The sequence below is a fragment of the Enoplosus armatus genome, chromosome 2, assembly GCF_043641665.1.
Source record: "Enoplosus armatus isolate fEnoArm2 chromosome 2, fEnoArm2.hap1, whole genome shotgun sequence".
Classification (NCBI taxonomy): Eukaryota; Metazoa; Chordata; class Actinopteri; order Centrarchiformes; family Enoplosidae; genus Enoplosus; species Enoplosus armatus.
Window position 1 is genome coordinate 27,870,870 of NC_092181.1, and position 13,915 is coordinate 27,884,784.

General features: G+C 42.4%; 1 protein-coding gene across 1 annotated transcript in view; it reads left to right on the top strand.

Annotated features, from left to right (window-relative positions):
* The window catches only part of tpcn3 (two pore segment channel 3), an 18,824-nt gene extending 5,410 nt beyond the window's left edge, over window positions 1-13,414 (top strand). The window contains exons 6-19 of the mRNA XM_070922445.1: window positions 807-925; window positions 1,551-1,652; window positions 2,005-2,131; window positions 2,602-2,809; window positions 4,722-4,866; window positions 5,153-5,338; window positions 7,374-7,438; window positions 8,138-8,225; window positions 8,543-8,612; window positions 9,125-9,344; window positions 10,311-10,401; window positions 10,495-10,608; window positions 11,147-11,259; window positions 12,716-13,414. Of these exons, the coding sequence (XP_070778546.1) occupies window positions 807-925; window positions 1,551-1,652; window positions 2,005-2,131; window positions 2,602-2,809; window positions 4,722-4,866; window positions 5,153-5,338; window positions 7,374-7,438; window positions 8,138-8,225; window positions 8,543-8,612; window positions 9,125-9,344; window positions 10,311-10,401; window positions 10,495-10,608; window positions 11,147-11,259; window positions 12,716-12,846 (1,779 nt within the window). The 3' untranslated portion in view covers window positions 12,847-13,414. The remainder of the gene's footprint in view (window positions 1-806; window positions 926-1,550; window positions 1,653-2,004; window positions 2,132-2,601; window positions 2,810-4,721; window positions 4,867-5,152; window positions 5,339-7,373; window positions 7,439-8,137; window positions 8,226-8,542; window positions 8,613-9,124; window positions 9,345-10,310; window positions 10,402-10,494; window positions 10,609-11,146; window positions 11,260-12,715) is intronic.
* The last annotated feature ends 501 nt before the right edge of the window (window positions 13,415-13,915 follow it).

The following is a 13,915-nucleotide window of genomic DNA, read 5'->3' on the forward strand; positions in this document are numbered from 1 at the left end:
TGTCAGTTTGACAGTTTTGTTTCAGTCATTAGATGTAAAGACCTCCTTCCTGCTCCTCGGAGGATGAACCCTTTTGATTCTAGTAACTCCATGATCTTTCCTTTAGCGCCCCCCTCAGGACCAAGACTCTCACTGCAGAGCTCCCTTTGGCCACGTCTCTGTCTGTCTCTCTCTCTGTCTGTCTGTCTCTGTCTCTCTCTGTCTGTCTCTCTGTCTGTCTCTCTGTCTGTCTCTCTCTCTGTGTCTCTGTCTGTGTCTCTGTCTGTCTCTGACTGTGTCTCTGACTGTCTCTCTGTCTGTCTCTCTCTCTGTGTCTCTGTCTGTGTCTCTGTCTGTCTCTGACTGTCTCTCTGTCTGTCTGTCTGTCTGTCTGTCTCTCCGTCTGTCTCTCCGTCTGTCTCTCTGTCTGTCTCTCTCTCTGTCTGTCTCTCTTGTCTGGCTGTATATGAAGCTCAGTTGGTGATGTCACATCCCTTCACATTTCTAAACAAATATTTCAATAAATGTAATAAAATAAAATTCTTCACATTTATTCTGAAGATTCTCGTATCAGAAGTAAAGAGGACTTTGTCTCCAATGGGGGACATTTCCTGGTGAACTTGTCCTGTGGTCATGTGAGCAGGTGTGTGTTCAGGCGTCTCGCAGGTGAACCACCACGTGTAACGTCCTGCTGCTAAACGTTTGACTTCGTGAGCTGATGGCGCCTGAACGCATCATCAGTCTGTCTGTGTGGCTGAGGACGGAGCGTTCAGGTCCTGCGGGAGGACGAGCAGCTTCACGAACTCTGTTTGTTTGTTTGTGTTCAGCTCCGCAGAGCGTTCAGGAGCATCCGCAACGCTCTGCCTCAGATCTTCTACGTCTTCCTGCTCTTCATGTTCAGCCTCCTCATCTTCTCCCTCATGGCCCTCAAACTGCTCGGCAAACGGTGAGACGACTTTCTGTTGCTCATTTAAAATCGCTGCTGTGATTGGACGAACCAAAACTAACACAGAGAGAACGTGTGGGGGCTCGACGAAGCCACAAGTGTTGCTATTTCCTGCATTTATATTCAGGCTGATTGGTTTCCTGATTAACTGATTAATAATTTGCTCTATAAAATGTAAAACAGTCTCCACGGTGACGTCTTTAATATTTGTCCGAGCCAGAGAGATTCAGTTTACGACAGAAAACAGCTTCATTCTGGCAATAAAAAAAACGATTTATTGATTCATCGATTATCAAAATATGTGCTGATTAATTTTCTGTCGATCGACGAATTGATACATTCTTTCACTTGATATAGATTTATATCAATAACAAATGACTAAATATTAAAATGAGATATTTCGATGGTAATTTAAACATGCTGTGTCTGGTTTCAACGAGGATCTCAACTCTTCAGTGAACTTTATTGTGAAGGTTTCAGCAGGAACTCCTTTTTAATCTGGATTCAAACCAGATCAGAGTGAAACTGGAACGGCGGGTTTTGACTCTCCTTGAACGTGAAGTTCTTGGAGGCTCGTTGTTTGTTGTCGACACATGAAGAAGACTGAAGTGTGTGTTTCCTGCAGAGGTCTGAAGACGACAGACGGAGCTCCGTACTTCACCAACTACCTGGAGATCGTCTTCGATCTGTACGTCCTCGTCACTACGGCCAACAGCCCCGACGTCATGTAAGACTTTGGTCATTTAAAAGCTTCGGGGGGTGGGGGGGGGGGGGGGGGGCAGTCTTCCAGGACTGCTAGAGTTAAGAGGCTCACTGATCTGAGGTCAGATTGATCACATCTGTCTGACTCAGCACTTTAAACTGAGCCCTGTTCTTATTATCTTATTGTGAAACATTATTTAAGTATTTATTTTCATTTTACCGATTTCCAGATTAAAAAGAGGAAGTCAAAAGTTATTGTCAAAGTTATCATCATCAGCCATCTTCATTTTAAAGTTCCCACACAAAAGAAGAAGGAAGTGACTCGTTCAGAAACATTTATCTGCTTGTTCGTTTTGTTTTCTGCTTCTCGTCTGCAGGATGCCGGCCTACAACGCCAGCTTCGTCTTCGCCATCTTCTTCATCTTGTACATCCTCATCAACACCTACATCTTCATGTCCGTCTTCTTGGCCGTCGTCTACAACAACTACAAAAAATACCTGAAAGTACGACGACGTTCTGATCCAGTCTGAAATGCTTTGAGTGGCACTTCAGGGCTGCGTGTGGTGTATTTCGACCCGGGGCCCCTTTAGAAGACGGGGGCCCCAAAATGAGGAAAGAATGCAGGAGCCACCTGAGGGCCCCTTTTATTTACCATCAGTTGTTTTGTACTTCAGTTTACCAAACAAAGTAATCTAATGACAACAAAGTGATTCCACACAGACAACCGGGGCCCCAAAGTCTGGGGGTCAGTTATCTGCTCCCGCCTCCGGTTTGACTTGTTGACGTGGTGTCGATTTGTCTTTTGAACACAGAAAAACGTTAGTTGTTGGTCTTTATATCTGTTTGGGGAACAAGAATGACATCGACACAAACCAGCAGCTTCAGAAAAACCTGGACCTGGTCTCCTCAGCTGGGTTCTGGCTAATCTTTGTCTCTCTGTAGTTCTGACCTTCAACACGTCTCTGTCCACCAGGAGGAGGTACGGCAGCTGGTGAGGGCCAAAAGGCACAAGATGGTGCGAGCGTTCGCCGTGCTGCAGGAGCAGCGGGAGGAGGCGGGGGGGGCGGTGGTGACCCAGGCTAACTGGAACCAAATGGTCCGACTGGTCCAGCCCGACATCAGCAACGCCCACAGAGAGCTGCTGTGGAGCGTCTCCGACGACAAGAACCAGGGCTGCATCGGTGCGTCACACACGCACGCGCACACACACGCACGCACTCACACACACGCACGCACCCACACGCACGCACACACACACACACATGCACACACACGCACACACGCACACACACGCACGCACACACACACGCGCACACACGCACACACACACGCGCACACACGCACACGCACACACACACACACACACACACGCGCACACACACACACGCACACACACACACACACACACGCACACACACGCACACACGCACACACACGCACGCACACACACACGCGCACACACGCACACACACACGCGCACACACGCACACGCACACACACACACACACACACACGCGCACACACACACACGCACACACACACACACACACACACGCACACACACACGCGCACACACACACACGCACACACACACACACACACACACGCACACACACACACACACACACACACACGCACACACACACGCACGCACACACACACACGGCTGTCTGTCCTTCAGACGGAGACAGACGTTCACAGTCATGTTCCTCACAGCTTCTCTCAGTGCACAGAGACAGACGGTGATTTAAACACTAGTTATGAGGGACAGGACGTTTTCTGTCCTCTCGCTGATGGACCTGGACTAATTCCACATCAGAGAACAAATTCTGCTTCCTGTTTTACACCCGACTGTGGTCGAGCACTGACTGACAGCGGTCTGTGTTTAAGGGCGTGTCTCTGACCCCGCAGGTGAGAGAAGATCTGATGTTCAGTTATTAACATGGCAGAGTGGTGCCCTGACCTTCGTCTCTCAGGCCACATACAGGCTGGCCTGCCGTACAGGTGACGGTCGTTGGGTCTGCAGACACCGATGTAGAAAACGTCTGTCTCTTGTTGAAGCACTTGAAGCAGTTCGGCACATTTGATGAAGTTGGTGATTCTTGCGGTTTTGGGTTGTATCACGGGGCTGAATTATTGTAAGTCACTTAAAGTCGCTGGATAAATGTAGCTTCTCAGGGCTGACAGCGTCATTGTTTTTATCTGCACTTCTCCTAAAAGAGATGCTGGACTTGAACATCAGTGAAAGAACTCAGCTGTTTGACTTCATGCATCAACAATTCTGCAGCACATTCTCATCTTAAAGTAATGTTGAGCTATAAATAGATGCAGTGTTTCTAACGACGCCCCGAGAGTCGACTCTTCTGTTGTGCACCGTCACAGCCAGCGACCACAGCTGAGTCACTATCTGCACACTCCTCTTCCTCCTCTTCCTCCTCTTCCTCAAACTGTTTCCTCATCGAGTTCAACACCTCGATGCGGGCGGCTGATCATGGTGATGGTGATGATGATGATGGTCTCAGAACACGGAGGCTGTTTCATTCATTCACACGTTAAACAAACTGGTCCGCGTGTTCATCGACAGCTGTGCGTGTACTCAAGTACACAGCTGAGGTACTTTTTTTGTACTTCTGCTCTACTACATGTCAGAGAGAAATATTGTACTTTTTACTGCACTGCAACTGTATTACAGTTATAGTTACTTTACAGGTACAAAATAGTTAAATAGTTTTTAATCAGACAGATTTTTTGTATTTAATCTATTAAATTATTATTATTAAATTATCCCTACGTGTCTAAATGCTGTTTCAAGCCCTAAAATTCTTTGGAATTAATTAATTATTATTTGGTCTGAAACAAATGTGATTATACTAAAAGTCTAAAACTAATAAAATACTGGGATCAGCCTATAAAATACTCATCGGGTTCTCATGTTCCATGTAAACATCAGATCCCGACTAAGATCAAAACCAGGATACTGATCTATATCTATCTGTATGAGATGGTCCAAACGTGCTGCCCCCCGGTGGTCATCAGAAGAGAGGCGACCGCGTCTGAAGTGTAGTTTTTATCTCTTGATTGCTTGATTGACAGGCAAGATGGCGTTCGTCCAGCTGGCCGACCTCCTCAACATCGAGGTGATCACGCTCAAGTCCAGACCGCACCCGCTCCGCAGCGTGTGCCCCGCCCTCTACCTGTCGGCCCCCAGCCGCCTCCTCTGCCGATTGGTCCAACACAGGTGAGACAGACAACGTCGGAAAACATAATTATCTTGGAGCAACGCGTGATGCTTAATAATAACTGAAACATAACTAATAAGATTAAAAAGTGATTCGCTTTACCTGGAAATCCAGCGACGGCCACAAAACAGCTTTATGTATTGATTTATTGATTTATTGATTTATTGAATGCAGTTGATGTTGTTGTTCACCTGATATACAAACTGGGGTGTGAAGAATCATCAGGCTCGACCTGTGTGCGTGTGCGTGTGCGTGTGCGTGTGCGTGTGTGTGTGTGTCTCTCAGGGCCTTTGTGATTGTGTACGACCTGATCATCCTGGTGAACGCCGTGTTCATCGGTCTGGACGAGGAGAATCCGATGATCGCTAACTCTGAGTGGGTGTTTCTGGCTCTCTACCTGCTGGAGATCCTGCTGAAGCTCTACGTGTTCGAGCCGCGAGCCTTCTTCTCCAGACACAGCTTCTGGAACTGGTGAGGACGAGCTGACGTGCACCGTCTCCACCTCGCGTCACGTTCACTGTCGCTGTCTGCTTCTTGTCCCAAATAACCAAAGGATTCTGGGTAACGCTGCGGTTTGAGTTTATGAGGAGGACATGAAGACGTGGAGAGGCTCCTGAGACCCTCTGATTGGTCTCAGATGTCACATGACGCTTGAGTTGATCTGAGGAAAAGTGTTTCTGTTCCTCACTTCAGTCTTCAGGCTGCACACCTGAAAGAACCATTAATGTTAAATGCATTTATTCTTTTGTTTGCCTGAAAGTGATTTAAATATATCGAGTCAGCCTATAAAATCATGTTTCAGTTCTTCATAGTAGAAAACTCCCCCCAGGCTTCTCTGGACGTGAGCGCAGTGTAGCTGCAGCCCGACCGTTAAAGACTGATGGAAAACCACTGTCATTAGTGAACTTCGTTAGTTATCATTAACATTCATGAGCTTATGGAGCTGTTATAAACTGATTTGGGATATTATTATATGTATTTATGTAACGACTCAGAGATTTAAATCATATTTACATGATCTTGAGAGTTTTGATTGTGATCGAAGAAAAGGTTTATAATTTAGTACAAAAGAACAATAATGTATATATTTCAATATTTGTTTGAAAGGGTTTGAAACTCCCAGAAACTTTTTCTGATAAAACTTTGTAATGAAAACATGTACAAATCTAAAACCACTGGGCTGTGTTTCACAGTTTATCTGCATCCCAGATTATAAGTACGAGGTATGTGACATGTTTCAGTTCCCTGATCTGCTGCTACGCCTGCAGGCGCTTGGACCAGCTCACGGAGGCTTGAGGCTGCAATTTTATTTCTGAACTATGGAGCTGGTTTAGAGCCGAAAAGTCTGAAAGTAAAAACAAAAAAAAATGTTTATGAAAAAATAAACATAAACAAAAAATTAAAAGAGTAAAAGGCAAAAAATTAGACACCAAACCACTGGTCCAGGACCTGTTGTTGTCTGTAGAAACAGCTGTAATGAGCATTTCTCATCCCTGGGGATCACTGGCAGGACGCCACAGTTTTAGTTTTTTCTTTCAGACTTTTTACACTCAGCTGAGAGCTGTTTTCTAATGTTTTACATACATGAGAATATAAAGCAGTCCGCTACAACACCATCACTATGAGCTCAGTGTTGACACATATCATTTAATTAACAACAACGGAACATCAAAGGCATCATACAAGACGAAAACAGTAGTATTTGATTATACAGGTACGCTCGCTGCAGCTGTTGATGTTGTTTTCTTTGTTTTCATTGGCATTTTTGCTGTCCTTACAGCTGTGCGCCCCCTGCTGGTGAGCAGTGCAGCTGCAGTGACTTCAGTCAGATGTTTGCAGCAGCGTGTTTGTATGTTTTCATGGATGTTTTATAAGAACTGGATACCCAACTCTAACTTCCTGGTTTGCTTCCACATTGTGCGGCTCACTGCACATGCTCAGTAGTGTTTCTCCCACTACTTGGGGTCCTGGGAACTCTGCCTGTGATTGGCTAGCACTTTTTGCCTCCATTTGTTATGTTGGTTAGGGTCAGAGGCAGCGTAGGGGCGGGACTTCTAAATAAAATAACACCACATGAAATTTTTTTTTAGGCTTTTCAAATATAAAACCTCCATGAGTTAAAAAATTCAGAACACAAAGATTAATAACTGACCATGTTTGTAGTTGGAAGCGTCCTGTCAACAGTTTTACAGACGTCCCTTTTATAATGGAGGTCTATGGGGAAAATACATTTTGGACTGCAATTTGTTAAGACGTTGCAATACCACACGTGGCCACTGGGGGCAAACTGACAGTGAGATTGAATGGTGGCGAATCAGATCTATTAACACATCCATGGTTTGTTTCTGCCGTTCAACATGTTGGTGATGTCAGACTGACGTCTTGTGAACACAAACAGGGTGAAAAACGCTCGCTTCATTTCCAGCAGACGCTGGTTTTGCTTTCAGCATCTTCTGTTGAAGAAAAAAATTAAGTTCAAGTTGAAATGTTTGTTTTCTGTTTTCAGGTTCGACACCATCATCGTCATCTCGGCTCTCATCGCCACAATCATCAACTCCACCATGAAATCATGTAAGAGCTGTTTGTTTTCTTTTGACTTCTGAAATAATCCAGAATCACAAAGATTTAATGTAGCGCTGAAACAAATAGGAAACCACTACAGCAGCTGTTGGTACGAGTACAGAAATGACCTGACCAGACGTGAATGAGCCTCGTCACCGAGGTACCATCAGATTAAAGTATTTCTGCAGGTATTACATATAGTAGATTATGCATATATAAAACAATATATGTACATTTTTATATGGATGGCACAATCTCGTCTGTAATGTATATCCTTCAGACGTCTCTGCAGAATCTTCAGCATCTTCAACAATGTGGCTGAATTCTTATTTAACTTTGCGTCCACACACTTAATGGTACTAAAATTGAAATTGTCCAACTTTATAAATACCTGCACGTTTGGCTCGACGGCAGTCTGACTTTTAAACAGCATGTGGAGCAACTGGCTCACAGGCGAAAGATAAAAATGTGTTTCTTACATCAGAATAAAGCACGTGTCTGTCTTGGGGACAGGAAAGTGACAGCTTGATGCAGTTTATCATGTTGCTTTACATTTCATAACACAACATGTGTAAATGTGATTATGTTTAGGAACATGCGGAGGCGTATGTGACTACCTGCTCATGGTTTTCATTGGAGACATGAACGTGATCAGGCTGTGGAAACAGATTTCTCTCTTTCTAAATAATTATTCCCGTTCTGTTGTAGCGGGGGGTTACACCAGCCGTCAGATCCTGGACATCGTCTTCATCCTGCGGGTCCTCAGACTGATACGGGTGGTGGACAGCATCAAAAGGTTTCATCTTTAACTGCACTTTACACCATTAAGAAATACTAGTCTCTGATTGGCTGGCAGATGTCTGCCTCAAACATGGTTGTAGTTCTAAATCATTGCTCAACATACGTAAATTAACCTACAGGTAACCACGACTGGTTGAAAACCTGGGGTGGACTTAGATGAAATATGTTTTCTGGTCCGTACAGGACTTCAGCGTGGGTTGTGTCTGTTGTGTATCATCACTTACGTCTGTCTTGATTGGTCCGTATTCCGATGTCATTGTGTTTTATGTCTGAATGTGTTGCTTTACTAACAGTGACTATATTCTCTGTTAGGTTTCGTGCAATCATCAACACCCTGATCAGGATTGGACCCGCGATCCTCACATTTGGACAGCTGATCATTGTAAGCTGCTGATAGCAGATTGCCTGTTGAAATATTTTGTCAGGCATAAAAAGGTCTACTAGTAGTCCTTGTTATTAGAGCTGTGATGTAAGAGTCTGCAGCCATGCTAGCAGCTCTGTGAGGCTGTGATTAGACACAGTGGTGCTTTGAGCTAAATGCTAACTTGCGCACAGTGACAATGCTAATATGCTAATGTTTGGCAGGAATAATGTTCACCATGTTCACCATCTTAGTTTAGCATGTTATCATGCTAATTAGCATGTAAACACAAGTACAGCTGATGCTGATGGGAGTGTTCTGCAGGTTGTTGGTCATAAACCAACGTGTTGGACGGGATGTCTGAACCACATTTCATGATAATGTTTCCAATAGTTAAATTCATTATGGACCACAGTGTTGGACGCACATCAACACTGCCATCCATAGAGCTACGCTGCTAACGTGGCTAAAAACATGAGTTAGCCTCCTGGTAGTGAAGCTGGCTCTGAACAGATCGTCGTCGTCCTCCTCAGGTGGTGTACTACATCTTTGCCATGGTGGGGATGGAGCTGTTCAAAGGGAAGGTGAAGTTTTACGGGGAGGACTCCAGCGACCCGGAGAAGGCGTACTGTGGAAACCCTCTGCTGAAAGGAACGGCCTTCGCACAACTCAACTACTGCAAGAACAACTTCAACAACGTGGTGTCCTCCTTCATCCTGCTGGTGGAGCTCACCGTGGTCAACCAGTGGCACGATATCCTTTACCTGAACGCCTCACTCACCGTTTACTTTGAGCCCATGTAGCTGCTGTCGGTTACCATCTCCAGGTCCTATAGCTTCACCTGAAGACAACATTTGACTTGATCTGAACTCTATCTGAAGTATCTCATTCAACTTTATTTTAAGAGCAAGTACGTCACTGTTGTTGTAGAGTTAGTGAAGCTAGCTGTGCTGTTGTAGCACTGAGCTAACGTATAGTCTAAATATTTAGCAGTAGTATGGAAGCAAAGATAGGCCGCAATCATTTCTTATAAGCACTAGAAATACCACTGACTTTATAACATTGAAGTGTTTTACTTTGAAAAACATCTTTCTATACCATATGGTCTGAAGTTCCTCCAGTGATTTCACGTCTCAAATTGCAAAAAAATTTAACTTTTTAAAACGTTCAATTCAGGTAGAAAATTCAAGATTCCAATATTGGGGAAAAAAGCAATATTCAGATCGTTTAAGTCATTGGCTAAAAATTAAAAGAAAATGAGTTACTCAAATTGGATTTGTGAAATTCAGATTAAGTGATGAAATTTCACAATAGGTTATTGAAGTTGCTTAGAAGTTTTCTTTGTTTCCATACAGCAGTAAGCATTATCCTTTAAGCTAACATTACACCGTATCTAAATATAACTGGTTTTCATCCTAAAGGTAATTTAACCACTGAAGTACTCAGATCTTGTACTTAAGTAAAGGTAGTACTACCACAGTGTAGAAATACTCTTTTACAAGTAAAATTCCTGCATTCCAAAAAGTACAAAGCATTAGCATCAAAATATACTTAAAGTACCGAAGGTAAAAGTACTCATTATGCAAAATAATTAATATTATATTATTGGATTATAATTCTTGATGCATTCACGTGTTCATCACTTTAATGTTGCAGCTGCTGAAGCTGAAGCTCATTTGAATGACTTTGTAGTGTTTGCAGTTTCTTAACGTGACTCACTGCTCAGCAGCGGCTTCGCCTCCGTCACCCACGTGTCTGCCAGGATCTTCTTCGTCCTCTTCCACATCATGGTCGTTATCATCATCATCAAGTAAGACTAGCAGTACCACCTCAGTCGATCCTGTTGTAGTCTCGTGTCCCCGCTGTGTCAGTTGACGACGCATCACTTCCTGTTGTCTTTCAGTATCTTCGTGGCGTTCGTCCTCGAGGCGTTCTTCGTGGAGTACTCGGTGGATAAGAGCGACCTGCAGACGTCTCTGGAGAGGAAGATTGAGGAACTGGAGCTGGCTGTGGCACAGTACGTTACCATGACAACCAGGCCCCCTCACCCAAACGCAGACAGGATAATAAACACATACAGTATATATATATATATGCACACACATGGATTTAAAGGACCATAACGCGGCTTTGGCATGTTTTCAAATTAAAACACACCTTCCTCACATTACTTTTTTCAAAAGCAAAATCAGCAAATCAGAAAATCCGACTCTCAAGTCTCAGATGTCAGAGCATCCTTGAATGCACCACTGTTTAAAACAGTCCCTGCTTGCAACTGCATCATCACACTTTTATAAAATACTTCCTGAACATTAACTGTAATGGATTATTTTAACAGAAATGAACTGAAACCAAAAGCTGCCTGGAAGGAAACCTAAACACTGAGACAGAGGATGAAAAAGTCCCTGTTAGTCCTTTAAAGCTCTTCATTAGAGTCTGATTAGCTGATAATTGATTATACTACTCTCTGATTGGTCCATGGCCTCAACATGTTCATTTTTCATGAAACTCCATTAAACAGGTTTCATAATCGTCCGTGTTGTTGTGTCCACCAGGGAGAAGTTGGAGGACAACTTGGTGAACGCCATGGAAACCATCGACAGCGACCAGGGAACCGGCCAATCAGCAAACAACAAACCCGCCCTGATGTTTAAAATCGCTTCAAAAAGTAAGAAAGAGTCAGAGCTGCACGGAGTACAAGTGCAGAGAAGACACTTCAAAGATAAAAAGCATCTGCATCATTGACTGGTTTTAAACTTTAGTTTCAAACTTCAGTTTCAAACTTGTCAGTCGAACCAAATGTGTTCGATGTGTTTGCGATTTCACTTCACTTGAATCATTTGGTTTGAAACTTATGAATGTTGTCAATAAAGTGTCTGATGATCCCAACAAGTTTTAAAACAGGAATCACAAACTGAAGAAAAAGAGAAAATGTGATTGGTCACAGCCTCCATATTTGCCAATCTGTCACAACATCCTGTTGAAGCAGTTACATGTTGAAAATATGCTCGTTGAGTAGAAATCAAACCTGTAGTTTTATTAACATTCAGTCGTTTTAACAGACAGTCTCTTCTTTTATCAGCTGCTCCGACAATCAGCTTCCTCATGACGCTTCATGAAATGAATTTCTCCATTAAACCCTCACGTTTGCACTCTGACAACATGCCGTCAACAAGAGTCTCTTGCCGGCTGCATCTCTGCATTGTTTCCAGGCTGAAATTCAAGTTTTACAATCTAATGCGTTTCAGATTTTTATTGAATTATATATTTCTTCAGATTAATATGCCAGTTTGATCATTTATAACACTGGGGAACAATTTGAAAAATAATTTCTGTTGAGTTAGATTTTTATGCTGATTAAAACTAAAATTGGCATGCTGTTTCCAAAATTGCAGTCAGTCTTTTTCTAGCAATCAGATAAGCAAAATTCCACTGATTAGCTTTAGACTTTTGGACTCATCTACAGCTACGTGGCAACTTGTTTGTGCAGTCACAATTGAGACAGTGCGGTGAGAGGTGTGTGCAGCTCCCAATAGGTCAGTACTATCACACACATATCTGTTAAGTACAGTATTTTTCATATTTTTTAAGAAAACGGGGATCCTATAGTTCAAAAACTTGACGTGATAGAGAAAAACTGAGATCAGTTTTGGATTCCGCACCCAAAAATTAGTTAAAAACAGCTGTCAGACCTAACTCAACAAAAATTGTGTTCCCCAGTGTAATCAGAAGCTAACATGCAATATTTGCTCAGATTTACCCAAATCTGTCGTAACCTCTTTCAAACCGGGTGGTTTGAGACTGAAAACCTTCCATCAGTGTTTCAACCTGCCAGGGCAGAAGTGGCGGCGTTACTAGAGACAGCAGATACAGAAGTTAGTTATTAGTCTGTAAGGATGGAACAGTATGATGTTTGGTTCCTCAGCAGGTTTCGTACCAGAAGTCAAACCACAAATCAAGTTAGACACTTAAATGTTGTAAATTTGGCCTTTTGAATGGTCCTGCAGCTCCTGAATCCATCGTTTCCTTTTTGTCAAACCAGTTCAATATTTATGACAGTCAGTTTGATCAGTTTGATTGTCAGTATTGGTGATGTTGCTGAGTCTCTGGGTGTTTCCTGTCAGGATATCGGACGGTGGACGCTCTGCTGCAGCGGATGTTCGAGGCTGATCTCGACCCCGAAGACTTCGCGGAGAACGACGATCCTGAAGCTCAGAACGGAAACTTTTCCAACCCGACGTTCAGCTCTGTATAGACATTTATGTACAAATATATAAAAAGGGAACCAGAATCTATCATTTATATACAGTTTTATACTCCGTATCATCTCATGTTTAAATCTGATGTTTATCCAGTGTGTCATCTGTCATGTCCAGTTATATTTTTATATTTCTCTCCTGTATTTTCACATAAATAATATTTACACTGATGTTTAATCTGTGGGAAGTTTTTACACTTTCTATGTTCATGTTTTATTTATTTCTCACAAGTCTGTTTTTATAGAACAGAAGTTTCACAGAGACGAGCAGAGAGTGAAACAACATCAGCAAACATTCAAATACATTTTAAAGAATAAACTGTTGTAAAAAAGTCAAATTCTCAGGTTAAATGTTTCAGTTTAGATTTAGGCTTAAATACTGTCGTTAATCCATCTGCGTTGTTGTTTGTGACAATAATAATAGTGAAGAGACTAAAAAAGGGCACGATGGGATTGTGTGTGAGAGGAAGATCTACAGCTCTATTTGAAATTATGTTATTCATTTAAAATAAAAATAAAATAGTTTGTTCAGGAAGCAGGGGTTATTCAAAGACCATGTGATAAAAATTAGGAGTTAGACAAAAGAAGTTTAGTAACAATAATATGTTTTTGTCACCTATTGAACTGATCAATAATCAATGAAGTCAGAATACACTGATCAGAAACAATGAATATGAAATTAAGAGTATTTCATTAATATTTATTAAAAATGAAAGGAATCTTTAAAATTAAAAGATGAGTTAACACTTTAACTACAAATCCAGATCACAGTGAATGAGAGCAGCAGGGTGTCCTCCTTCAGGTCCACTGTCTGACTCCATCATTAGAGCTCAGAGCTCATCGGCATCAAAGCAGCAGAGGTGGAAAGTACATTTACTCAAATACTTTACAGTACTGTACAGTTTAAAATACCCTTATTAATATTTCCATTTTATGTTACTTTACACTGTTACTCCAACACTTCCATCTGACCGTTGTAACTACAAGTTACTTTTCAGATTAGGATTTTACATTAAAAAGTTTATAAAATACAACGCATTGTTATAGATTAAACAAGTGATTCTGA